This window comes from Heteronotia binoei, chromosome 15, assembly GCF_032191835.1.
Source record: "Heteronotia binoei isolate CCM8104 ecotype False Entrance Well chromosome 15, APGP_CSIRO_Hbin_v1, whole genome shotgun sequence".
In the NCBI taxonomy this organism is placed as follows: domain Eukaryota; kingdom Metazoa; phylum Chordata; class Lepidosauria; order Squamata; family Gekkonidae; genus Heteronotia; species Heteronotia binoei.
Window position 1 is genome coordinate 66112879 of NC_083237.1, and position 26300 is coordinate 66139178.

The 26300-nt window shown below is 46.9% G+C and overlaps 1 protein-coding gene across 1 annotated transcript in view; it reads right to left on the reverse strand.

The window, feature by feature from the left end:
* Positions 1-4231: 4231 nt before the first annotated feature.
* The window catches only part of NBR1 (NBR1 autophagy cargo receptor), a 30357-nt gene continuing 8288 nt past the window's right edge, over positions 4232-26300 (reverse strand). Inside the window, exons 5-20 of the mRNA XM_060255663.1 lie at positions 25609-25812; positions 23225-23281; positions 22562-22755; positions 21592-21753; positions 20897-21103; positions 20331-20487; positions 19186-19470; positions 18271-18435; positions 18097-18172; positions 8964-9125; positions 7123-7266; positions 6363-6693; positions 5958-6043; positions 5661-5724; positions 5350-5455; positions 4232-4557 (exon numbers count right to left, since the gene is read on the reverse strand). Coding sequence (XP_060111646.1) covers positions 4378-4557; positions 5350-5455; positions 5661-5724; positions 5958-6043; positions 6363-6693; positions 7123-7266; positions 8964-9125; positions 18097-18172; positions 18271-18435; positions 19186-19470; positions 20331-20487; positions 20897-21103; positions 21592-21753; positions 22562-22755; positions 23225-23281; positions 25609-25812 — 2580 coding nt within the window. The 3' untranslated portion in view covers positions 4232-4377. The remainder of the gene's footprint in view (positions 4558-5349; positions 5456-5660; positions 5725-5957; positions 6044-6362; positions 6694-7122; positions 7267-8963; positions 9126-18096; positions 18173-18270; positions 18436-19185; positions 19471-20330; positions 20488-20896; positions 21104-21591; positions 21754-22561; positions 22756-23224; positions 23282-25608; positions 25813-26300) is intronic.

Below are 26300 nucleotides of genomic sequence, written 5' to 3' on the forward strand. Positions count from 1 at the left end.
CTGGTTACTAAATTTATAATAGAGTGGGTTATGTATTGAGATGTCCGCTAATGAAATAATCCACTGAGAGCTTTTTCTTTCTTTTTTTCTTTTGTATTCCAGAAAAGTTAGGAGTGCAGCTTGATGGAAGTGAGATTAATTCTCCTTTTAGATCAAGGGTTCTTTTCTCAGTTTAGTGTGAAGTTCTGGGAACAATTAGGGAGGGCGAGTTTTTGCCCTGTTCTTTGTTGTTGGAGATGAGTGCTGTAAAAACTCTTCTCCCTTGTTTATTTTTTTTCTCTTAGAAAATCCACCCTTTTTGCTTGTTAAATAGAGCTAGCTTTTCAAGTAGGTCGCTAAAGTTATCAACATTTGCCAATAAGACATGTACATTGTAACTGTACCCATTTAATTCCAAGGTCTTTCATGGTTAATGAGAAGCTGGTTTTAGTTTTGTTAACCTTGAGACTCCTTTGTAACTTAGATAAGAGAAATGTTGTCAATATACAGCTGCTGTTATATACAGGAGCTTCTTGCCTAATAAGATAGTATTGAAGACCAGAATTTGAACTTTTCTCTTTTATTTTTCTTCTTCCTTTGTTGTTTGGTGTAGATTAAAAATATATAGATGTGGTTTTGTATGAACACAGATATGACAGATAAAAATCCGGAATTTCCCACTAAATAGGATTTTATAGTATATCAAAAAGTTTGTAGACTTTAAAAGTAATATGTACTACTTTTGGATACTTGCAGGTAGAATGAATCATACTTATTTTTTCTTTCTTGATGTAGTAATAAATGTAATCTACTCTTTTATTTTCTGTACCTTATCCTTCCCTCAATTCCCTAATCTTCTCTGTTAAAACTTAATAAAACCTGTTTATACAAACAGAAAGGCAGACAGTAAATACTGCAAATGAAATAAAAATGTTAGAATGAGTTATGAAAGGTTGATTCTCTGCCATACTACTTTAATATTGGAGAACAATGCCACACAGCTGGTTTGAGGAACAAAAAAGAAGTCCAATTGTGAAAATAATGCCTATCAGAGCATGCTCAGAGACGCATCATAGTCTTTAAAAGGTAGATTTATATTATTTTATAAATCAAATAAATAAATAAATAGAAGCCAGAAGGTTCAGTAAAGTTAATGACTGGCTAATGTGATAATATAAGCAGATCACCCTATAAAGCCTAGTCTCTCAGGTTTCAAATTCAATAAAAATCTGTTTTCCCCACATTTGGCAAAGCTCCAGGTAAGAATATTAAACATTTAGTAAATATAGAAATATACATTTATATAGGATTTTTATGGAGTCTGGTGCTCTATACGTATATTTAATAATTTGAAGAACTCTACCTAAAAGCTGTAAGATTTGGTAGGACCTCTCCATCAATCCAACATAGAAAAACTGGCAGACAGGAAGAGTTCCATACCCCCAAATCCCAACAATATTGAAGAGGGGGAGACCCAATCCCTCTCTACTGTGTCTCTGGATCATGAGGTTACAAAGGACAGCTGAACTTGAGCATTCACATAATGAAACTGCACTTGAAATTTCCATGCAAGATGAAACAGCAGTCAATGATGTCGATTTTTCCTCGCCTCTTGGGCACAGGAAGAAGAGACACAGATTTGCCCTTCCAGCTGGGTTTGACTTTGATGGACTTCTGGAATTTTTTGAGGCAAGAATGCAAGCGATTTCACAATCCCTCCTTGAATGGTCTGGTATGGCAGTTTGATTTTCTTTAGTTGTTTTTGTTCTTTTATTTTTTTTTCCTCATTGACCCACCCCTCCCTTCCTTAAATGGCATTTTCTTTTGACTATTTGTGGTTATTTTTCTCCTTTCTCCCTCATTCTTGCCACTGCGCCATCTTTTCCTTCCCCGAACAGCATTCATGGATTTCACCTGGTGTTCCCTAGATGCAGTCCCCTTTTCTCAGCCTGGACTGAAACTGGGTTTTGGAACTGTTTCCTTCCTATGTAGGAGAATGTAGAGGTGGACCACTGATGAGGGAAGAGCAGTTTGTGATCTGTGCTAAATGATGGGGTGGGGGTAGGGAGTTCTTGAGGGTGGAGGGTACCTCAGTTTGGCTTTTTTCTGCTTCCCCCCCTCTCCTGTCAGAAAGTTGAAACTCATTGTTATGGGTCTGGTGGGGGGGGGGAGGAATGTTGGGATTGGTGGAGAATATCATTTGGTACTGTCTAAAGGGAGTGATGTTTGGTATTCCCAGTTGTGATTTGTTGTTGAATGAGGAAGCTGGGAGGGGAATTTTTCGGTATGTTGATGTTTTTTATTTCTGCTAATTTCCATTTTGTCCTATCCAGCAGGCAGGCTCAGGGCAGATTACAAGAAGTTTGAACAAATAACAGTATGGATATGCAGATAAAAAGTATATTTTTAATCCCAGGAAGTTATCTGTGGGGCACTTGGAAAGGGGGCATCGTTACGATGTCAAGGGGGGGGGGTATTGATTTTCTATTTCATTCAAACTGCCTAGATAATAACAGGGAGAGAGCATTGTATTGTATTTGTTTTGCCCTCATGTATATTTTGTGTATGTACTGTTTTTGTGTACTTGTATTGGGAGTTTTTTTCTGATTAAATGGTTCAAAATAAATAAGAGCCGTCAGATTCTTTTAAAATAAACGTTTTAGTTAATACATTGACTGGGAAATACAAGTTTTTCCACTTTGAACCTGAAACTAATAGAGAGACTTGAATTTCCCCCTTAGAATTTGAGGGCTGCTGGCCCCTGTAAGGCTTGGGTGTTAAGGGAGCAGCACGGGGGGGGGGGGGGGGGCGGTGTGAGTGAGTGGTTAATGTCCTGCTGTACTTCAGCCAAAGAAGCAAATTCCTTTTCAGGCTGCTGTTTCAAGGTGGCAGCTGCTTCACGGCTGAGTCTCAACGCCCCCACTGAAGGCCCAGCGACTTTTCCTCTCCAGCAAGCAAAGGAAAGTTTGCTGAAGAACAAGTGTCGGCTTCTCACAGAAATGAAGCTTTTTAAAATTTAATGTATATTTTATTTTTGTTTCCATCACACTCAAAAACTTTTTAAAGTGCTTGTTCTAAACAATATACAAAGATCTTAGTATCTGTACTATTTTAAATTACCCATGCATCCTCTCACAAAAATATACAAAGCCAACAAAGCGATAAAACTACTTCCAAGAGAAAACTGAGGCAGAACTATTTGAAAATGCCAATATTTTTCCTCATCAACCCAAGAGAAGAAAAACCACAATCAGGTCAGCAATTTCCAGCTGTCCATGCACTGATTTCCTAAAATAAAGTATGTTCCCCCACAATTACAGTTATTCCCTCTTATGTAGAAAGTTACAGGAATACCTCAGAGTAAAATAAAAGGAAACTACCCAGCAGAATTGGTACTGTTCACGTCTCTTAGGTTTGGGTGGGAAAAAGTCCTCAGGAATCCTTGAGCCACGCATCTTTTGACTCGTGGGTTGGGGTGGGGACTGCCTTCTTAATGCTGTTTTCTGATAGTGCATTTCTCCCGTCTGACTCCCCATAAAAGTAACTAGCAAGTGACAAGGTCTGATAAACAATTTAACTTGTCTCAACTTAATCCCAAACTGGACGCAGTGGACAAAAATACCGCATGGAAGTGCCCATGCATTTGCTAAGAACTGTGGAGTCTTAAGGATGAATCTCCAAAAATAACGGTCATTCTCCACCCCCACCCCGAGTGTGTCTCAGCCTTCAAATACTTTAATGCAATAATAATAATACTTATAAAGTGTTACATACTAGGAGCAACTATTCTCCATGTTGTCATTTTTTTAGGACAAACTCCTCTTGTGGTAGTTTACCATCACAATGGCAGGAAACAGCAGTGTTTGCGAGGAGGCAGTAACCAGAATGTGACCAACGCAGTTTTTAAGTTTTGGTCTGTGCCCTGCAAGACACGCAAAAGCAGCAAAATGCTGGCAGTTATTGCTTCAACAAGATACAGGAGGTTCTCAAGTACACCAGAGGACAAAATTCAGAACAGTTCAGGTCATGGGGGGGGGGGGGGGGGGGGCGGAAGGACGCAAAAGATCTGACCCCTCAATGGGCAGAGAAAATGCTGCACAGTGCTCTGCTCTGTTTGCAGCTCTGCTCAAACGCGGAGCTCGTGACGACGCTTGGGAAACCGCTCAAGAGACAGTGACCTGCTGCACAATCGATCTTTCCCCTCTTACAGGTATTATTTCACTTCAAAAAAACCTGGCGCCTGAGCCATGAAACTGGGGGTGGGCGGGAGACGCTACACAGGATTTTAGCGGAACAAAAAGAAACTAGAGGTACAACAAAAGGTGGAAGCCAAGCCAGCTCTGCTGGAACAGAAGGGAGCCGGAAGTGAGGTCTGCTGCTTTATGCTTGGAAGGCGGCTCAGTACTGGTTCCCATACCAGTCACTGTGGCTTTGTTGAAGTAGCTCTGTGACCACTTGGGCCATGTCACAGTTGTGCTTCTGCAACAGTCGAAGGTTGAGCTGCCGGTCACAGAAGCCCATCTCACTCAGGTTGGCCAAGAAGGCTGTCATCTGCTCCTCAGTGATCACAGGAAGAGCCTGGGAGAATGAAAAGAACCCCCGCATAAAACCAGGAAGCCACCTCTGCGCATGTAACATACACAAGAACACACACACACACGTTTTCTCCATACCTGGGATTCTTTGCAAAACATTCTGTGGTTCTGCACCCGCAAAATGCCTCTTATCTGAAGATGGCACAGACTGCAAACCTGACACCCTGGAGTTTTAGAGCCACAGGTTTGGAGGGACCGCAAGGCCAACCGTGCGCAGGCAGGCAAGACCCAACTAAAGCCAGTCTGGTGTAGTGGTTAAATGCGTGGACTCTTATCGGAGAGAACCAGGTTTGATTCTCAGCCTCACAGGGAGGGGAAGGAAAAGGAGATTGTAAGATGCTCTGAGACTCTTTCGGGTAGTGAAAGGCGGGATATAATCCAACCTCTTCTCTTCTACCAGCCATTCTCCACCCCACCCTAAAACCTTAGTTTGGTCCATGGTATTCCATGCAGTTGAGAGCAGGGGCCTACAGAGGAAGTGGCTCCCAGAGACTCAAGAAAGGAAGCCAAACTTCATGTTGCAGAGGAAGGCCAGTTGTGACGAGGAAAGACAACTTCTTGGCTCCAAGCATGGCCATTAGTCCAACCATAAGAGCCGCAGTCCACCCCCAAATGGAATTAAAAAGGAAACTTCTCTGTGATGTCCAGCATCCCGTTCCAGCTCATTTTCACTGCCAAGTTTACTTTTGAGACAATTACTTGCATGATGGCCACAGGGGCACAGAACGCACTCATCCCTGCTCCAGGTCCCTCGATGAAGACAGGAATTGCATACCTGCTCCACGGAGGGTGGTCCAGCAAACAGGGCCTTGTAGGCTGAAGCAGCCACAGATAAGGCCCCTTTCATCAAGCCCCCGGCCAGGCTGTTTCCTTGGGTGTGTCTGGAAAGTGGCATGAAATGAAAAATTTAAGAGAAAAGGTCAACCTTGCCAGAATGTGCATGGATGACAGCTATGTAGATCAATCTCTTCAGAAAAGAATTTGCTGAAAAAAGGTTACATCTCCCAGACGTCTGTTTTTTCTGTGCCCCCTCTCCCCCAAAATACAAAACGCAGACCAAGGAAACCAGGATGTGGTCTCTGTTACCTGGAGGATTCGGAAGATGCTAACACACTGGTTACAATCTCTGCAGGCTGAACTGCAGAAACATCTCCTAGAGGGGAAGAAAGGAGGACTGTTGGAAGCAGAAAGAGAAGGGATCAAGCTGCAACCACTGGAAAGAGTTTATGGGCGCTAACACTGGCCTTACTAAATCCGTACAGTTTATTCCTCCTTATTTGACCAAAGTCACCCTGTTGGAGCCTCTCGATTAACTCTAGAACACTAACATACAAGCACACAAGCTGCCAGTTGATTGTCCTCTGTGGGCACATCGTGCAGTACCTTCTCTTGCTGGGTCTGGAGCAGACAAACACGCTTCTTGAGATATTGTTTCTTGAGGACTCTCATCTTGGGAAAGGTCTAGAGACCTACAAAAAAAAACACCCAGTGCTTTTATCAAAACAAATCAAACCTGCAGTGGAACAGAATAATATCCGTTTCCCTATCTGTGCAAATTTTAGAGCAAAACTGAACTGATACCCACTAAAGCTGAGGGCACGTTTCCATCATGCAATTGACTGCTGCGCTGCCTACAGTTACGCTTTAAACAAGTGTGATTTTAAAAAAGGTTTTCGGGGAACCTCATCTGCCAAGTCTAAGTTTTGCACCCTTCCTCTGGAGGTTGCTTATTACTAGGGGCACAAAGAAGACTCAGCGTTCAGCTTGGCGCCTGGGCCCCCTTAATACCTTACTGGCTGGGGCCCCACGATCTGTGGGGTCAGTGGCACTGCATCCAGGACCTGCGTCGTGGTCAGGATATCACTGATGCTGTGAGCTGTGAGATGGGTCTCTCTTCTGGGACTGGCTGGGCACTCGGCTCCTTTCTCCGAGCTTGGTTGCGAGAGAGCAGAGCTGTACATGGACTCGCCCAGAGGGCGGCTGGTGTCAAAGCACTCTGGGAGGATGACCACATAATCCTCAGAGGAGGTGGAGGACACCTGGCTATGGACTTCATCCTGTGCATCGTTGTCGGCGTCTCTGTCGCCTGATTCTTCACCATCTGGCACCAGGAGTTTCTCTAATGGAACACAGAGAACATGATGTAATCTCACAAAGAGGACTGCAAAGGCCCTCCTTTCATGGGACTGTCCAACTCACAGCCATCCTGTTCGATCCTTTTGAAACAAGGTAGGGTTTGCCTCCCCTCCCCCACGTTCTCTCAGAGAGTCTGAAGGATCAGAAAAGGCACCACTTGAAATGCCTGATCATCTGCCCTACAACTCCCAAACTCCACATCCATAACACCAGCGGCAGGCCCCAAACAAGTGGGAGAGAAGGAGGCGAGAGATCTCATTTGATCTCTGCTCCGAAGATGGACCTCTGCCCCCAGCTCTTTGTGGCACCTCTTCCAGCTCAAAAACGGAGCCTGCTTGAGCATGGGGATTTCCCCTGGCTCAGCAAGGCTCTGCTGTGGGCACAGAAACAAGCCATAGACTCTTCCCCTTACCAAACTCAGGCTCTTCGGCCACTTCGGTTCCCAGATTCAAGTATTCTGATTCTTGTACTGTGGAAGTGGAACTGCTCTGGATCCTAGCGGCATCACCAGTCTTTGGGCTATAGTGGGAGGTATCCTGTAGTGCCTGTTGAGTAGCTAAAACAAAAGCAAAGTTCCCCCCACCACCAAGAGGAACAGGTCAGACATCAAAGGTCTCCCTCCTTCTGCACGCACTGGCTTAGAGCCCAAAAAATGGAGCGCCGTCTAGCTTCCAAAAAAAGTATTTTCCTGTCTTTCTTCTCACTGAAGCCAATGTGTATCCCAAAATGCTGTCCCCTGGAACGGTGCTGATGCAATGTGGGGTTCTAGTCACCCTCACAGATGACTTAAGAAGACATCTGGACCAAGGCGGGTCGGCGCTGCTGATTCTTCTCAACCTGTCAGCAGCGTTTGACACGGTCAGCTACGACCTATTGACCCACCACCTCACCGTCGCCAGAATACCGGGGGGGGGGGGGGTAAGCCTTGCAATGGTTTTCCTCCTTCCTCCGGGGACAGGGACAAAGGGTGATGCTGGGTGAAGAGACCTCCCTGCGACACCCACTTATATGTGCAGTGCTGCAGGGAGCTATTCTCTCACCCATTTTTCGTAACATCTATATGCGCCCCCTTGCCCAGGTTTTGGACTGGGTTGTCACCCGGATGCTGATGACACTCAGCTCTATCTGCTGATGGACGGCAGTCTGTCTTCTGCCCTTGAACATCTGTCCGAGATGTTAGGAGCCGTAGCGGGATGGTTACAGCAGAGCCAACTGAAGCTAAATCCAACTAAGACGGAGGTCCTGTGCCTGAGTTGAGGGGGGGTGGGTTTGTGCACCCACCCTCGGATGGCGCTGTTTTAGTGCCGACCCAACAGGTGAAGAGTTTGGGAGTGATCCTGGATGCCTCACTTTCTCTGGAGGCCCAGGTCACGGTGGCTGCCGGGTCTGCCTTCTACCATCTACGGCAGATTAGGCAGCTAGCACCATTCCTATCCCCCCCAAGACCTGGCCACAGTGACCCATGCAATGGTCACTTCCAGACTAGATTACTGTAACTCGCTCTATGCTGGCTTGCCCTTGAAACTGAAACTGTAGCAGATGCAGAACGTGGCAGCTCGCCTGCTGACTGCATCACCTGTACGGGTGAGCATGTGGCCGGTGCTCTGCAGCCTGCCTATAGTGTACCAGATCCGTCTCAAGGTGTTAGTTTTGACTTTTAAAGCCTATGCAGCCTGGGACCAACATACCTGCGGGACTGTCTCTTCCCGTATATGCCCCGGAGGTCGCTTTGTTCGGCCTCCCAAGATAGGCTGACTGTCCCCGGCCCAAGAGATGCCCGTCTTGCCTCTACCAGGGCCAGGTCCTTTTCGGTCCTGGCCCCAACCTGGCAGAATCAGCTCCCTATGGAGATCCGGGCCCTACCTGGCTTGCTAGCCTTTTTGCAGGGCCTGTAAAATGGAGCTGTTCTGCCAGGTCTTTCGGGTGAGGCGGCGGGCATCTATCCATTAGATCGGTTGGCCTCCCCTACTGCACTGATTTGTTGTACTGTCCTGCTACACCATCGTTATATTGTCCTGCTGGACTATTCCGTAACTGGTTTTTTATTATCATGCTGTTGTGATTTTATTACTTACGTTGTACTCTGCTCTGAGCCCCTGCGGGGGAATGGGCGGAATATAAATAAACAAATAACAACAACAAGGACTGTGAAGGGTGTGCATGAAACGGCCTCCTCCCCTCCACTGGAAGTGCCCTTCCTAGTCACCGCATCCCACTATATTTTCGGCATGAGTGGGGAAATGTCACACTTACTCTGCAAAGATTTTTTCTTTTGTGGGGGCCTGTGGTCGGGTGCAGTGTCCAAGGTCAGAGAGCGGATGACTGTCTCGCACACAAACTGCGTCCCACTCATATCTTCATCTCCTTCTTCTTGGCTGGCTGGGTATTCGGGCTTCCCTTTGCCTTCCTGAGAGTCTGCGAGGTGAGAAGTTTCAATCCACACTTACTGGTCAAATGGGTAAAAAACATGGCCATATTCCTGGGGTCTTGATCCTCTTTCCAAGTGCTTTCAGGCAGGGATTTTAAATGAAAGAATTACTTATGAGGGAGCTCTAGCCGTGGAATCCTCAGAACTATGAATGTTTTAAAAGTTTTGACTGTTGTACTGAGCAAAAGAATCTGGTACTGGGGGCAAGTTTCAGCATTCCCAACAAAAAATTCCGGGTTTCATTCTTTAAAAGGGTTTTAATTCCCCAGTTTCTAAACATTATGAAACAGGAGAAGCAGGCTTGAAAAGACTTGGGTAATGATCTGGCTAAAGCTCCAGAACGCAGAGCATCAGGCTAGGATTTAGGACACCTGGGTTTGAATCACCATGCATCTCATGGAAGCTCATTAGGTGACTGTGGGTCCGTTACTGTCCCTTCTGCCTAACTACCTCACTGTCCCTGACGATTATGGCTTCAGTGTCTCACTGCTGTCTTTATTGCTGGTATTATTATTCTTGCTCATTAACGGTTTATTATTCTCACTGTATTTTAGCCTGCATGATTTATTAACCACATACAATAATTTTAATGAGTACTAACGCCCACTGATTCTCTTTAGGCATTTGATATTTTATACGTAGTGAGAGGTGTTAGGCCTACAGGTGAAAAGGGGTTTATTTAAGTTTATTTATTTAAGTTTATATCCCGCCCTTCCCACCGAGGTGGCCCAGGGCGGCTCACAACACATAAAAATCTAACATAATTTGAGTTTAAAACATCTAACACAGTTAAAACAATAAAATAATAAAACATATAGCGGCGGTCTGTCAAAACTACACTTAGCTTCCAGTGCCAGTTAATTATAAGCCAGCCGGAAGCGGGCTGTTTTACAGGCCCTGCGGAACTGGGGCAAGGTCCCACAGGGCCCTCACTTCTTCCGGCAGTTGGTTCCACCAGAAAGGAGCCGTGGGGAGACAGCTCTAATCTGGTCTCCCTGGGCAATGGTGATACGGACCAACTGAAAGGGGAAGAGTACTTGGAATGTGACCCTGACGGGAGGTAACACTGAGGCTGGGAATGGACTTTATATGAATTCAAGAAACTTTTGGTGGGGGTGGGAAAAAGGGGAGTTGTTGTTTTGTAACCTATAATTGCCTAATAACTTTAAATTCATTTCAGTCTGGCAAGACCTGGTCTTGTGAACGCAGGCCATTAACGTTTGCTTCAAGACTCATCGTTAAAAGTTTCTTTTGAACCAACCCAAGGAGCTTCGTAATTGAACTTGGGGTGAAACCTTACATTTTGCCAGACTGACCTCTGAAGCTGTGAATGGCCCAAATCTTTCTATCTACCCAGCATTATGAGTGGATCTGGTGAAGAGGGAGACAGGGTGGCCAGCACCACCAAGGCCACGGATGAGGAAAAGCAGAAGGACCCCGAGCCAAAGATTCTTGACGTGAGACAGCGAGTCCAAGGCACTGTGGCGGGGGGGGGGGGGGGAGGAAGAGGAGAGAACTCTGCCACCTTCCAAGTATATCACAGAGCAGAGGCCAGGGTCCTTGTGGAGTGGGAATGCTGCAGAGTGGGACAGAAAGGATTGGAAGACTTATCAAGCTCACGGATTACTATCCTTTCGTGCTGATCCACGTGGGAACGAATGATACTGCCCGTCATAGCCCTGAACGTATTAGAAAAAATTATGTGGCTCTGGGTCAGACGGTGAAGGAGCTGGGCACACAGGTGGTGTTCTCGTCAGTGCTTCCTGTTGAAGGCTGTGGCTTAGGACGAGAAAGAAGAATACTTCAAATAAACGACTGGCTATGTCAATGGTCTTGTCAGGAAAGATTCGGATTTCTGGACCATGGCTTACCCTTTCTAAACGGTAGTCTTCTATCGGGAGATGGTTTGCACCTTACGGTGGTAGGAAAAAGGGTGTTTGGTAATAGCCTTGCTAACCTAATAAGGAGGGCTTTAAACTAAATTGTATGGGGGAGCGAGACAATAATTCAAAGCCTCATATGATACCAGAAACTGGGGATAAGAACATTAAAGAATTGCAAAGAGTGGCACATATGCTAGGTAATGTTAACTTGCAGGCTTGTACGGAAACTAAACCCTCGGGATGCATAAAATGTGGATTCCGATGTCTCTACACTAATGCACAGAGTATGGAAAACAAACAGGAGGAACTGGAAGTCCTAATAAAGGAAGGAGACTATGACATAATAGGCCTTACTGAAACGTGGTGGGATGACACTCACAACTGGAATATTAGGATTCAGGGGTACAACCTATTTAAAAGGGACAGGCAAATGAGAAAGGGCAGAGGCGTAGCGGTATATGTGAAGGAGGTATATACTTGTGAGGAAATATGTGAATCTGAGCATGGCAGCTCAGTTGAGAGTCTCTGGGTAAAAATAAAAGGAGTAAGAAATAACACTGATATTATTGTGGGGGTCTGCTATAGACCACCAAGTTAGGCAGAGGACTTGGATGAGATACTCCTACAGCAGATTGCAAAGTTCTCCAAGAGAAGGGATACAGTGATCAAGGGAGATTTCAATTACCCGGATATCTGTTGGAAGTCCAATTCTGCTAAAAATGAAAAGTCAAATAGATTCCTGACTTGTCTTGCTGACAACTTCCTTTTCCAGAAAGTGAAGGAAACAAAGGGATCTACTATCTTGGATTTGATTCTCACCAACAAGGAAGAATTGATTGAAGAAGTGGAAATAGTGGGCACCCTAGGCAGTAGTGACCATGTGATTTTGGAATTTACAGTCTTAGGGAAGGGAAAAGCTATACGTAGTCAGACTTATAGGTTGGACTTCAGAAAGGCAAACTTTGATAAACTTAGAACTGTGTTGGGTAAAATCCCATGGTCAGAAATACTTAGGAGAAAGGAGGTTCAGGAGGGGTGGGAGTTTCTTAAAAGCGAATACTGAAAGCGCAATCACAGACGATTCCTATGAGAAGAAAAAATGGAAAAAGCCTAAAGAAGCCGAAATGACTCCATAAACAGCTCTCTAAAGACTTGCAAAATAAAAAAAGACTCCTTTAGGAATTGGAAGGAGGGCCTTATAACCAAGGATGAATATAAACAAATCACCAGTGCTTGTAGAGAAAAAGTTAGGAAAGCTAAAGCTCAGTATGAGCTTAGGCTGGCCAAAGATGCTAAAAACAACAAAAAAAGGGTTCTTTTCTTATGTTTAGAGTAAGAAAAAGAGCAGGGACATGGTAGGCCCATTGCGATGGCAAGAAAGTGAAATTGTAACAGGTAATGAAGAGAGGGCGAAACTGCTCAATTCCTACTTTTCCCCAGTCTTCTTTTCTGAGGAAAATGGTGCTCAACATGGCAAAAAGAGAATATATAAGGAGAGTATGAAGTTCCAACCTAGGATCAGCATAGGGGTAGTACATAAACACTAGTTTCTTTAAATGAAACTAAGTCCTCAGGGCCAGATTAATTGCATCCAAGGGTTCTAAAAGAGCTTGCGGATGTGATTTTTGAGCCTCTGGCTATTATTTTTGAGAATTCTTGGAGAACAGGAGAGGTGCCGGAAGACTGGAGGCAGGCGAATGTTGTCCCCATCTTCAAGAAGAGGAAAAAAGATGATCCGGGTAACTACCGACCTGTCAGCTTGACATCTATACCTGGAAAAGTTTTAGAACAAATCATCAGTCCTGGAACATTTAGAAAAAAATGGATGTGATTACTAAGACCCAGCATGGTTTTCTCAAGAACAAGTCATGTCAGACTAACCTGATCTCTTTTTTTGAGGAAGTGACTACGTTGCTGGATCAGGGGGATGCTGTGGACATCACTTATCTTGATTTCAGTAAGGCTTTTGATAAGGTTCCACATATTATCCTAGTTGACAAGTTGGTAAAATGTTGTTTGGATCCTGTTACCATTAGGTGGATCTGTAACTGGTTGACAGATTGCACCCAAAGAGTGCTTGTGAATGGTTCCTCATCCTCTTGGAGAGGAGTGACAAGTGGAGTGCCTCAAGGATCTGTCCTGGGGCCTGTTTTGTTCAACATCTTTATCAATGATTTGGATGGAGGAATAGAGGGAATGCTTCCTAAATTTGCAGATGATACGAAATTGGGAGGGGTTGCAAACGCAGAAGAAGACAGAAACAGGATGACCTTGACAGGCTGGAAAACTGGGCTAAAATCAATATAATGAATTTTAACAGGAATAAATGTAAAGTTCTACATTTAGGTAGGAGAAATCCAATGCATGGTTATAGGAAGGGGGAGTATGTGCGAAAAAGGAGTATGTGCGCAGTAGTATGTGCGAAAAAGGATCTAGGGGTCTTAGTGGACCATACGCTGAATATGATTCAACAGTGTGATGCGGTGGCTAAAAAGGCAAATGCAATTTTAAGCTGTATCAACAGAAGTATAGTGTCGAGATCACGCAATGTGATGGTATCGCTTTACTCTGCTCTGGTAAGAGCTCACCTAGAGTATTGTGTTCAGTTTTGAGCACCACACTTTAAGAAGGATATAGACAAGCTGGAACGGTCCAGAAGAGGGCAATGAAGATGGTGAGGGGTCTGGAGACGAAATCCTATGAGGAAAGGTTGAAGGAGCTGGAGATGGTTAGCCTGGAGAGGAGGCGGCTGAGAGGTGTACTTGAAGTACTTGAAGGGCTGTCATATAGAGAATGGTGTAGAATTGTTTTCTGTGGCCCTGGGAGGTAGGACCAGAACCAATGGGTTGAAATTAAATCAAAAGAGTTTCCATCTCAACATTAGGAAGAACTTCCTGACCATTAGAGCAGTGCCACAGTGGAACAGGCTTCCTCGGGAGGTGGTGGGCTCTCCTTCCTTGGAGATTTTTAAACAGAGGCTAGATGGCCCTCTGACAGCACTGAAGATCCTGTGAATTTAGGGGGAGGTATTTGTGAGTTTAGAGCGATTCCTCAGTGGAACAGGCTTCCTCGGGAGGTGGTGGGCTCTCCTTCCTTGGAGGTTTTTAAAGAGAGGCTAGATGGCCCTCTGACAGCACTGAAGATCCTGTGAATTTAGGGGGAGGTATTTGTGAGTTTCCTGCATTGTGCAGAAGGTTGGACTAGATGGCCATGGAGGTCCCTTCCAACTCAGGAGGGGGTGGGCTCTCCTTCCTTGGAGATTTTTAAACAGAGGCTAGATGGCCATCTGACAGCAATGAAGATCCTGTGAATTTAGGGGGAGGTGTTTGTGAGTTTCCTGCATTGTTCAGGGGGTTGGACTAGATGACCCTGGAGGTCCCTTCCAACTCTATGATTCTATGAAATCCTCAAGCACCGTCACGATCAATAGCCAGACATTTTGAGCATGTGAAAACACTATTTTTGGTTCGACAGCGATTCTGGTGGCCATTTCAAGGAAAGACATTTCACAGTCAAGAGACAGGGAGGGAAAACCCCAGGTCTACTACACCCTTTAGAAACTGCCTCGAGGCCATGGGCAATAGTCACAATCGTCTTTATTACGGACCTGCCTCCCACTCAGAGAAAAATGGTAGTATTGGTAGTCATGGACGTGTTTTCAAAACAGCTGGACTTTATACCCTGCACCCAGGTGGCCAATGGCCAAGAAGTTGGCCAAGCTATTTCTGCAAAATGTGGTGCGTCTGCAGTCTTTTCTGGAGAAGGTTATCTCAGACTGAGGCCCCCAGTTTGTCACCATTAATATTTGCTTCAAGCCTCATCATTAAAAGCTTCTTTTGAGCCAACCTAAGGAGCCTTGTGATTGAAATTGGGCAAAACCTTACACTCACAGGGTGGTGGTTGGTGTTTGTTAGGATAAACTGTAAGAGGGATGAATGATATCGTAAATAACTGTGGGTCCTAACTGGGGAGAAAAGTGTGTTACAAAGAAATAAGCAGATTGGGTAGGTTCTTCTGGGAAGGACTTCCCTCACCATTCCCACAGATAATAGAAAAAGAAAAGTGCAAAACGAGTGCGATCCCCACAAAATGATGGAAATATATATTGAAGGCAGGTTATAGTGGGGTTTCTTAAAGGGAACAGAGGCATTCTTGTTCCTATTTGACCACAAACTTACCCCTGACTCCCCAAAAGGATAAACTCTCTCTCAATTGCTAAACCAAGCAATAGCTGTTATTTTCTATGCACTTTCAGTTATTCTCGATCTTCCACTCCCAGGAATTAGCCTTTCCCCTTACTTTAATAAAAAGTGCAGATGGGTTTCGTCCAAATAGATCTGAGGTAAGCGTGGGGATTACTTCTTGGAATCGCAAAGGCACTGACATGTGCCCGAAACATGGGAAAGCAGGGCGATTCTCCTGATTAGTTCTTACTGTGAAAGATCTTTTGGAAGGCTCTCTCTCGCAAGTGAACAACTGCACATTTTCCAATGACAACATTATCCTTCAGATTCTACTGGCATTTATCCCTCTCTCATAGAAGGCAGAAAGGCAGACTCACTGAGGTGGGGATTATCATGATCTGCACGTTCGCAGGACATTTTGGCAGCTGCTGAATCTACTTGGCACAAAAGACAGTTTACTTTGCCAAAGAGCACACGGCTTCAGAGCCCAATGTCAGCATCACTAAAACCAGGAGGTGAAATCTCCACACTGAGCCCAATGTCAGCATCACTAAAATGGCTTTGAAACATGAAAAAAAAGCGGATCTGATTGATAGGAGTGGCTTGAGGAACAGGGAAGAGCTGCCTGGGGACATTACCTCGCAACAGACAGGCAGAGCTTCCCCTGTGCTCTGCCTATCTGTGTGCCAAGCGATGCTCCTTCAGCATGGGGCTGGAAATGCCCTGTGGGAAATGCATTCAGCACATATGTAGTGGAGTATCTCGGCACACAATGAGCATGGAAAGATTACAAACACAGCATCTGATGGTGACCTTCCCACCACCCCTTGAATGGCTGGCACTATTTTTGGAGGCATATCTAGAAAACTTGGACAGAAACCGTTTGGGCAGAGCTGTGAAGGTGCCTGAGGCAAGCAGATGCTGACTCGAGTATTCCAGGCTTGTGCTGAGTCACCAACAAAACAGCAAAAGGCTCCGCATGCCTTTCACAGTTGGCAAACCCATTGTGATGTGTTATGAGCGGTAGTCCCTCTAAGCTGAGTTAGTGTGAGCTAGTTCACTTTTTTTTTAGCTGTCGACTCACATCTTTTTGTCTTATCTCAGGATAAATGGCCCCAGAACAAGCTAATTAGCTCACAAAGTAGCTCACAAAGAGAGAACCAGTTTGGTGTAGTGGTTAAGTGTGCGGACTCTTATCTAGGAGAACCGGGTTTGATTCCCCACTCCTCCACTTGCAGCTGCTGGAATGGCCTTGGGTCAGCCAGAGCTCTCTTATCTGGGAGAACCGGGTTGGATTCCCCACTCCTCCCCTTGCAGCTGCTGGAATGGCCTTGGGTCAGCCATAGCTCTAATAGAGAGCCAGTTTGGTGTAGTGGTTAAGTGTGCGGACTCTTATCTGGGAGAACCGGGTTTGATTCCCCACTCCTCCACTTGCACCTGCTGGCATGGCCTTGGGTCAGCCATAGCTCTGGCAGAGGTTATCCTGGAAAGGGCAGCTGCTGTGAGAGCCCTCTCAGCCCCACACACCCCACAGGGTGTTTGTAAGAGAGCCAGTTTGGTGCAGTGGTTAAGTGTGCGGACTCTTATCTGGGAGAACCGGGTTTGATTCCCCACTCCTCCACTTGCACCTGCTGGCATGGCCTTGGGTCAGCCATAGCTCTGGCAGAGGTTGTCCTTGAAAGGGCAGCTGCTGTGAGAGCCCTCTCAGCCCCACACACCCCACAGGGTGTTTGTAAGAGAGCCAGTTTGGTGCAGTGGTTAAGTGTGCGGACTCTTATCTGGGAGAACCGGGTTTGATTCCCCACTCCTCCACTTGCACCTGCTGGCATGGCCTTGGGTCAGCCATAGCTCTGGCAGAGGTTGTCCTTGAAAGGGCAGCTGCTGTGAGAGCCCTCTCAGCCCCACCCACCTCACAGGGTGTCTGTTGTGGGGAGGGAGATAAAGGCGATTGTGAGCCTCTCTGAGACTCTTGAGTGGAGGGCAGAATATAAATCATAAGAACATAAGAGAAGCCATGTTGGATCAGGCCAACGGCCCATCAAGTCCAACACTCTGTGTCACACAGTGGCAAAAAATGTTATATACACACATACACTGTGGCTAATAGCCACTGGTGGACCTGTGCTCCATACACTGTGGCTAATAGCCACTGATGGACCTGTGCTCCATATTTTTATCTAAACCCCTCTTGAAGGTGGCTATACTTGTGGCCGCCACCACCTCCTGTGGCAGTGAATTCCACATGTTAATCACCCTTTGGGTGAAGAAGTACTTCCTTTTATCCGTCTTAACCTGTCTGCTCAGCAATTTCATCGAATGCCCACGAGTTCTTGTATTGTGAGAAAGGGAGAAAAGTACTTCTTTCTCTACTTTCTCCATTCCATGCATTATCTTGTAAACCTCTATCATGTCACCCCGCAGTCGACGTTTCTCCAAGCTAAAGAGTCCCAAGCGTTTCAACCTTTCTTCATAGGGAAAGTGCTCCAGCCCTTTAATCATTCTAGTTGCCCTTCTCTGCACCTTCTCTAAAGCTATAATATCCTTTTTGAGGTGCGGCGACCAGAACTGCACACAGTACTCCAAATGAGACCGCACCATCGATTTATACAGGGGCATTATGATACTGGCTGATTTGTTTTCAATTCCCTTCCTAATAATTCCCAGCATGGCATTGGCCTTTTTTATTGCAAACGCACACTGTCGTCGTCTTCTTCAAAGTAGAATTTTTGCTCACAAGACTCCACAACTTAGAGGGAGTATTGGTTATGAGATGTCTGCATATGCCCAGGGGGCATCCCTATAGCAATCTGCCTGTCTCCCAAGGGAGTGCTGGGCATGCATGAGGATGTCCAGATCCCACACTTTGCGGGGGGGGGGGGAATAACACTTACCTGCAGCACTGCTGTGAGGAACCTGCTCCAGCTCTTGCACAATGTTGATGTCCAGCAACTCAAAGGAGAGCAAGTCCTAAGAGAAGGAAAGCCAAAGTAGGCAAGTTCAGGGAGGGAGGAAGATCAGCCACCCACCCACAGGGTCTCTCTTAAGTGAGCCTGCCTGGCATGCACCTGAAGTTTCACCTGGGCTGTGAGGAGGTCAACTGATGGAATGTAACACTCTCTCTCGCAGGTGATGCTCTTCGCCTGTGGTGGAGCAGCTGGGCTGGCTAGCCCTCCCTGGATGGCGGCGTTGGCAGCCTGGAGTTCGTCTGCCTTGGGCTCTGTGGATCTTTCCTGCAGAAGGCAGGGAACAAGGAGGGCACTCATGGGAGCAGGAGGAACACCCAGCCAGTCACCAGCCCCCATGCTAAACCGGCAGAAGCAGGAACCCACTTGTTACACTGTGCTGACACCATCCACTGAGCCATGTTGCTCTTTTTCTTATTGTAGGAAATCAGAAAAAGTCTAGTGAGAACACAAACACACACACACACACACACACAGAGGGAGCAGCGTATCTACCTTGGTGGATCTGAGTGAGAGACCTCAAAGGGTCTTGCAAGGAGATGGAGGCCTCTGGATTGAGCCAAAGGAGCCATCCTGGGAGGACAGCAGAAGCCAGACCCAATGCCACTGGAGCAGCTTTCCAGCTCAACATGCTACTCAGAAATGAACCAGCAGGTCAGAGGCTGGCCAGCAGCCTACCCCAAGGCAAGAAGGTGGCAGCAGAACCAACTGCAGGTGATGGCCCGTTCCTCATTTGTTGCGGGAGCCAGGAAGGCTTCTTTGGAAGGGCTGGGCAGGGAACAGGCTTCAGCAGCCTCCTTAGGCCAGCAGGGGCCAGAGGAGATGTCCTAGAAGGCTTTCTGAGGGGAGAAAAACTATGCTGAACAGTAAAATAAGCAAAGCAGGGAACAGGCACGACTGCCAGGCTGAAGGAGGGTAAGGACAAAGTGTAAGTGTGCTGAGAGAAGTGCACAAGAAGGGCAGAAGGGCTGGGGCAGAGACAAATCTCACGCACACTCAGGTACAGGAAGGCCTCACCTCTTTTGTACAAAGGGATCTGCCCTTCTGGCTAAAACTGCACATCTGTTTAATGCTCTCTGGGCAGTCCGTGCTGGAGGCGTCCACTACAATGCTGCACCAGATCCGGGGCCCAAACTGTTCCCCTCTGTGTGAGAGCCGCCAGTGAGACGTGTAAGTTCCTTCCACCGGGGGGGCCACAAACTCTACAGACACGATTCCCACTTGCCCTGGTCGCAGGGAAGGCACCGTCACGTCTTTCTTCTCTGAGGAGAGCAGCGTCAAATTCCCCCACATGAATTTCAGCTGAAGAGTGGAGAGGGAGAAGAAGAAGCACAGAGACGTCCGTTATTTTTCCTCAGAGAGAGGGAGTGCTCATGGACTGCAGAACTTTGCCCCCTGGAATGAGTAAATGGGTGGGGGGGTGGGTGGGGGGAATGTCCTTAATTACTTCTGCCACGAAGCCAGCGTGGTCTGTGAGATTCACCAAAAAATCCCCACTCAGGCCTTGCTTGCTGGCCCTTCTGCTTTTCACAGGAACAGACCCTTGCAGGGATTAAATGACAGAAGGGAATCAGAGCCGATCACCACCCGCCCATGCAAAGTCCCCCTGGAGCTGACGGTGGAGCCCAAGGCAAAGAAGAGGACAAGGACGAAGTTCACTTCGCATTAGCCAGCAGTAAAGAGTTCAGTCCAGGAAAAAGCACTTTCAAAAGGCTGTTTTGCCGGGAGACGCAGAAGGAACAGAGAATAATTTTATCTGGAAGACCTATCTTCTCCCTCACCCGCTTCCATAAGAATGAGTTGTCATTAATTTGATGAAGAAAACTGTGAACTGGACTCTTTACTATTTTGCAGCACACAATAACGATATTTTGCAGCAACAAAATAACACAGATCTGTTTCGTACATTGATCCTTCCATTTCTCTCTTTTTATTGAGCGGATGGGAGTACAGCTAGGCTGTGGTGTTTTCCCTTGTGCTAAACTGCCTGGTCAATGACCCAGAACAGTGCCTGGCTTTCTCCAAAACATCAATAGTAGCAGTAAAAGCCTACTGTTTGAAGCCCCTGCATATCCGATTGAAAGGGTGGAGGACCTGCAGAAAGATCTGAGCCTCAGAACCTTTCCTGCCCCACCCCTCGCAAAGTAAGTGTTGGGAGGTACCTTGGTGTCAAAATTCCATTCCATGCTGCCAATGTTCCTCATACGCCAATGCTTGATGAAGGCTGTTTGCGGCTGAAGGTGGGTTCCATCTGGCAGATTTTCATCCACAAAGGCAGCACTTAGTGTGGGGACAATGACCGGGCAGCCCTGGAGGGGACTGCAAAACACAGGATGTCACTTGACTGAAGCTCAGAGCAAGGAAGCTCATGAATCCTGGAAATCTCAGGATTTTAAAGAGAACCTTTAAAGAGAACCTCAGGAGTTTAAAGAGAACCTTGGCATTGCTTAGCTGTCACAGACCATGGAATGCTGGGAAGCAGACTGAGGAAAGGACATGAGCCTTGAACAAAGGCTCCTTAGTAGCCTGGCAAAGCTACACTTCCCAGGGTTCTTTGGTGGAAGTCAAAGATACTAGAACTGATGAAAAGAGGACACCTAATCATGTGCCACCCACGCCCCGGAGAGGCTAGAGCATCCTTCAGATGTACTCAAGAGCCAGCCAAAATCCAAAAAAAACAAGGGTGCCACTACCTGTCCTCCATAGCCCAGTCTCAAGGTTTGCTTACCGAAGTGCATTGAGTTGTAGGCTCTCAGATCTGGCAGCTGTCAAGCCAACGCTGTCCAGAGCATGGACAGAGTTCCACAGATGAATTTTCTGGTGTAACTTCAGCTGCTTCTTGAGTTCCCGCACCTCTGCCTTGCGCTGCTTCTTCTCCGCTCGCAAGCGCTGCTTCTCCGCCTTCAGGAAACGCTTGTCCACCTGCTTCTGGAGCCTTCGCAGAGGCCCCAAAAAAGAAGGAGGGTTAGTTCTAACTCAGGGAAGCCTCTCAAAGGTGGAATCAAGCCACCATCGGCAACGAGGTTTCATTTTATGCACCAGAAGATTCACAGGAGGCCTCAAGAGTTCACGACCGGAAGGAAGAGGAGGTAGGGACTGAGGCCTCTCCCGCAGGCAGGGTTTAATAGTACACCCAAAGATCCTTTGGAGAGCCTAACAGATTCCAAAAGGAGACTGCAAGTAGCAGGGGCTGAGCAGGTGGCCCAGAGAACACCAGCCCTGGTGAGCTAGGGAAAGAGCCAGGCTTTGGGAGAAATCACGCCAAGGGGCAAGTGGGCCTTGAAGGAAGAACTCGGGCAGGCCAAGGAGCTTTGGCAACAGGAGGCTGGACCGAGCCTGAGTTTCAGACAAGCCTCTAATGTGCAACCACCAAAAGCCCAGCAGTTGGAAGCGGAGGATAAAGTAAAGAACACGGCTGCTTGCCTGAGATGTTCAAGAGTGGCAAGGCGAGGCGAGAACTGTCCGAGGCTGTATGTCTCCGAGAGGCACAGGGCAGGCCTCCGCAGCTTCAGAAGCACATGGTTGGGATCGTGGGCATATATCCCAGCCTCACACAGCTCACAGATGCTATAGGACGGACACACGCTAACAGGAGAGAGAGGGGCCAATCGTTAAGGAACAGCATTGTCTCCTTGGGGTAAATCAATTCAGCACACCAAGAGGCACAGACAGAGCAAGAACCAGGAAAAACAAGACATAAGTATACTTATTGTGGTGCTCTTAAACCCACTGGGCTAAAATGGTTTGGTCCCGTTACAACTGTTGTCTGCCTGTGAGCCCTAGGGAGACAGGACAAGCCAAGCCTTTGCCTCCTAGAAGTTCAGCAGCCAAACCCAACGTTCTTTTCATGGGATCCAAAACAGAAACAGAGCAGGAAGGATGAGATGAAAGTGCATGAGTGAGAAGAGAGTCCCTCGTCTGGCTTACTTTGCCTCTTCTCCCCCTTCCCCCCTTCTTTGATGCCAAGAAAGCAGGCAAATTAAGAAGTCAGAGAATTAAAGCAAAGGAGAGCTCGTCAGAGAAGGGGTATAAAAAGCAGCACCCCACCACCACCACCACCAAGAGGCCCTACAGCCTAGTTTGCCTTTGGCTTGCTAGATTCATTTCATGTTTTCATTAGCCACAAGTCCCTAATAACGTCCCTCTTTTAAGCAGAAATGTCCACTCAACTGAAATCGGAGGGATGCCACATTCGGCATCTGTGGCAGAAGAAACAAACGGACCCTTTAACCCTCTCCACCCACATCCTTGTTTCAAGCTTTTATAATCCCAGAACACATTGTATGGATTAGCAGATGTCTCCTCCCGCTGGATGCCTTCACCCACACTGTGTCCACCTTGGAATTTCAGTCAGAACGGTGGAAGGTAGATGTTTTAAATGCATAAATCCTACCTGCACTGGTAGCGAATGCCCATAATGGGAGCCTGGCAATTGCTGCAGGGGAGAAGCCAGTCAAAGGGGTTGCCCGCAGGGGAGTGCCGGGCAGAGCTGCTCAGGGAGCCAGGCAGCTGGCTGGAAAGGTGCAGCTTCTCAGTCAGCTGCTGCTCAAGCTTCTCAACCGTCTCTTGTACCACTTGCTCCCGAAACTGGAAGGAAAGGGGGGGGGGGCAACCAAAGCAAGATTACTCGTCTTTTTGCTAAAAGCACCTCCTCATTCTGCTCCCATAATTCTTGAACTGGTATACACAGGTAGCTTCAGTGGAATTTACAGAAAGGAAACGACAAAAAGTACAAGGATCCTTCTGGAATGGAGGATGTGACGGGAACCACATCTGTGCACCTTTGCTGGGAAAACACCGTAAGCCGCTTTGGAGCAGGTTATAAATAGCTAAATAAGCAAACAGGGCTGGATTCTACCCTTCCCCCCCCCCCTCCTGCAGGGGGCCCTCTTAACAATTCCAGCTGTGCATCATGGTGCAGTTGTCCTGTTGGCATTTTGGGGGTGGTTTAGTGTCAAATTTCAGCTTGTAGCCTAAGGAAATCTCCCAGGCCCCTCCTGCATAAAGGACTGGAAGTGTAAACAACACGCAAAACCCTAGAGCAACAAATTCTCACCTTTTCCAAGTAGCTTGTGAACCACTCAGGAGGTTCCTGGCTGGGATGGTCCTTACTCTGGGAAGATTAAATAAAAAAAACGCAGCTGCACGGTTTAACACGCACACAATCTCTTTGAATCTATTCATAATCCACTCAAGAGGCCAAAGCAAACACACTTAGATGCTTTTCAATCTTGGCTACATTTCCCCATTAAAAATATGAGAGGACTTCCTGCTTGAAATTAGCCAGAGCAGGGACTACATGTCCCAAGGTGCTACTGAAAGCCACAGGGATTCTCTTGTGGATAACAGCAGGAGAAGCAAGGACAGGGCTAAGATTCTTCACTGGGCCCACCCAAGGCTCTTTCACTGGAACGGTTTTACATATTGCCTCTGGACTGCAACATCCGAGCGGAAAAACGATCTCTTACAGCACAAAGTTACAGTTTTAAGTTAATGCAAATTAACATGCCCAGCAAAAGGTCAAACTAAATCATCAAAACTTTGTCACTGTTTATTAACACAATCAATAACTAGCATAACTTTGGTGGTAAGACCTGCAACACACATTTAAAATATAAGCAGAATACCTGCAACCTTGGTATGCAGTGATAAAATCCTAATGCGGCTATGTGAAGTTGCTGGACGACAGGGAGCTGTTTTGAGTCTGCTGAAACAACCACACGTGCCTCCCGTTTTTTTTTAGCTGGAACGTACCATACAGCCCCCTACAGCACCACATCTTTGCATTTGCACAGGGAGAATGCCTCGCTATTAATTCAGGTGCCCGATTTGTGGGAAAGAAACAGTGATGATGCAGTTCAGAGGGTAACAGGGCGAGCAACTTGCGCTTCCTGCAGCTAATGCCAAGACAAACAGTCTGAACTGTATTTCAGGATTCATCTGGATAATTAAGTGTATTGACATCACGTACAGGGCTAGGCAAGACAGGCACCGGCATATGGGGGGGGGGGCACAGAACTGGGCACCCTGCATGTGACCGCGCAGATCAGGAGCCGTGAGGTTTGCTGCTGCGAGCTTCTTTTCAACTGCAACCCTACATGCCTCCCTGGGCGCTTCCTTTCCTCCCCAGTGGCACAGCTGGGGAACTCCAGCCCTGCCTCGCCCAGCCAGTCCCGCCCCACTCTGGAGCTTCTTCTTGGCTGCAACCAATCCCGCTGTGGCCCCTGTCTGCCTACCTGCCTTCCCCAGGGCACTTCTCCTCCCTGGTGGCACCACTGCAGAACTCCAGCCCAGCTGGTCCTGTCCCGCACAAGGCAGGCAGCTGCCGCTGAGCGTGTGACTCCCTCCTGCTCCGGTGGCCATGCGGCACATTCACTTCAGGCCGGTAATGCCCCCTCTGGGTGCTGCAGTCTGGGCAGTGTGTGGCAGTTGTAATCTGGCACTCTGGAGGGTCTGCGCAGCTCAAGGGGTTTGGGCTCACTTGGGTAAGCCAGAGAAACAGGAAGAGCTGCCCCAAGAGGGAAAAGCCAAGCCCTGGAACGCCAAAGAGTTCCCAAAATTGGCTTGCCTTTGAAGCAGGTGCCTGGCTCAGAAACATGCTCGGTTAAACTGAAGGGACTCTAACAGGGCAGCAGAACCCAGTGGCTCTGGATTACTTGGCAACAAGGTTCGCTGGGTATTTGGGGAGAGGGGCTAATAGGTAAATGTGTGCAGCTTCCTTCGTTCTCTGTACGTGTCCCAAATACAGCCTCAAAAAACAAAACAAAAATCACACTTAAAACTTGAATACTAACCCAGATTCAGATTTCTGGTTTTCCCTTCCTCATCCCAGGGTTGGGCCCTTTACTTCACTGCTGTGACCTCAGTTTCAAGGCTGCTGGACCTATGGGGATCCAGCCCCACTTTTTTTTCTCTTTCCAAACCCTTTTAAACACTTTGATAAAAAAAGGGCAGGTGTTAACTCTATCATTAGCTTGATTCAAGAATGTACAGAACATTCTTGAAAGCAAAGCTTGATATATGTGAAAAGCATCTTCCAGACAGAAGTCTTGGGGTACCTTAAAAACTAACAACATTTATTCAAAAGAACAAAGTTGTACACACACTTCTTCATATACAACTGTGCTTGTGCACAAAAGCGCATACCTTGAATAAATCTTGGTTGGTCTTCAAGGTGCCACTGGACTCCAGCTTTGTTCTGCTGCTTCAGAAAACATGGTGACCCACCTGAATCTATCAACATTTATTCTAGTATGAGCTTTCCTGAGACAGAGCTCCATTCTTCAAACACAATAATCAACTCTGTTCCACACAAGCTCGTACTGAAATAAATGTTGATAGTCTTTAAAACAGCACTGGACTTCTCTTTTGTTTTGCTACAACAGACTAACACAGCCACCCCACAGGGAATTAGCAGAAGGAAACAGATTTTGATCTTACCTGAGTCTTCTCAAACTCTCTTTCCAGGTCTCTGTCTGGTCCCAAGGTCTGAGGAAGCGCGGAGAAGTGGGAGAGAGGTTTCCTCCCATCCTCAGGAACAGGAAACACCTCTGATGCCTCAAGGACTCGACACAAAGAGGTGCCTGGAGCAGCACTTAATTCATAAACATTCATCTGTAACTTGTGGTCTTGTTTTGCAGCAATCTAAAGAAAGAGTTTGCTATAAAGATAACTTTCCACACTCCCTCGCTCTCTTCCCTCTCTCAAGAGCCACGTATAAAACTTTCTTATGCAAGACACACCCTAACACAGAATGCAACACAACACAATTACTGCAAACGGAATGACAGAATTTACAAATGGAATGAAAATCCCTCAAAAAAGTGAGGCAGTCGCTCTGAAGAAAAGGAGCCTGAATCTGAGACCATGCAGTCCTGCCCAGCTCATTCCAGTAAGTAGGTGGCAAGGCAACTGCAGAAAACTGAAACACAGCAGCTGAGTCAGGAAATGAGCCACAAGAAAAGACCCCCCCACACACACACACACACACAAATCAAGTTCAGGTGACTTCTAGAAAACAGAACCAGGCCAAGTGCAGAGGAAGCTGTCCCTCTGCCACCAGCTAATCTCCCACTGGCCTGATACCATTACTCAGCCTTTCACAAGAGTTCTGCACCCCTCTGGAATGCATC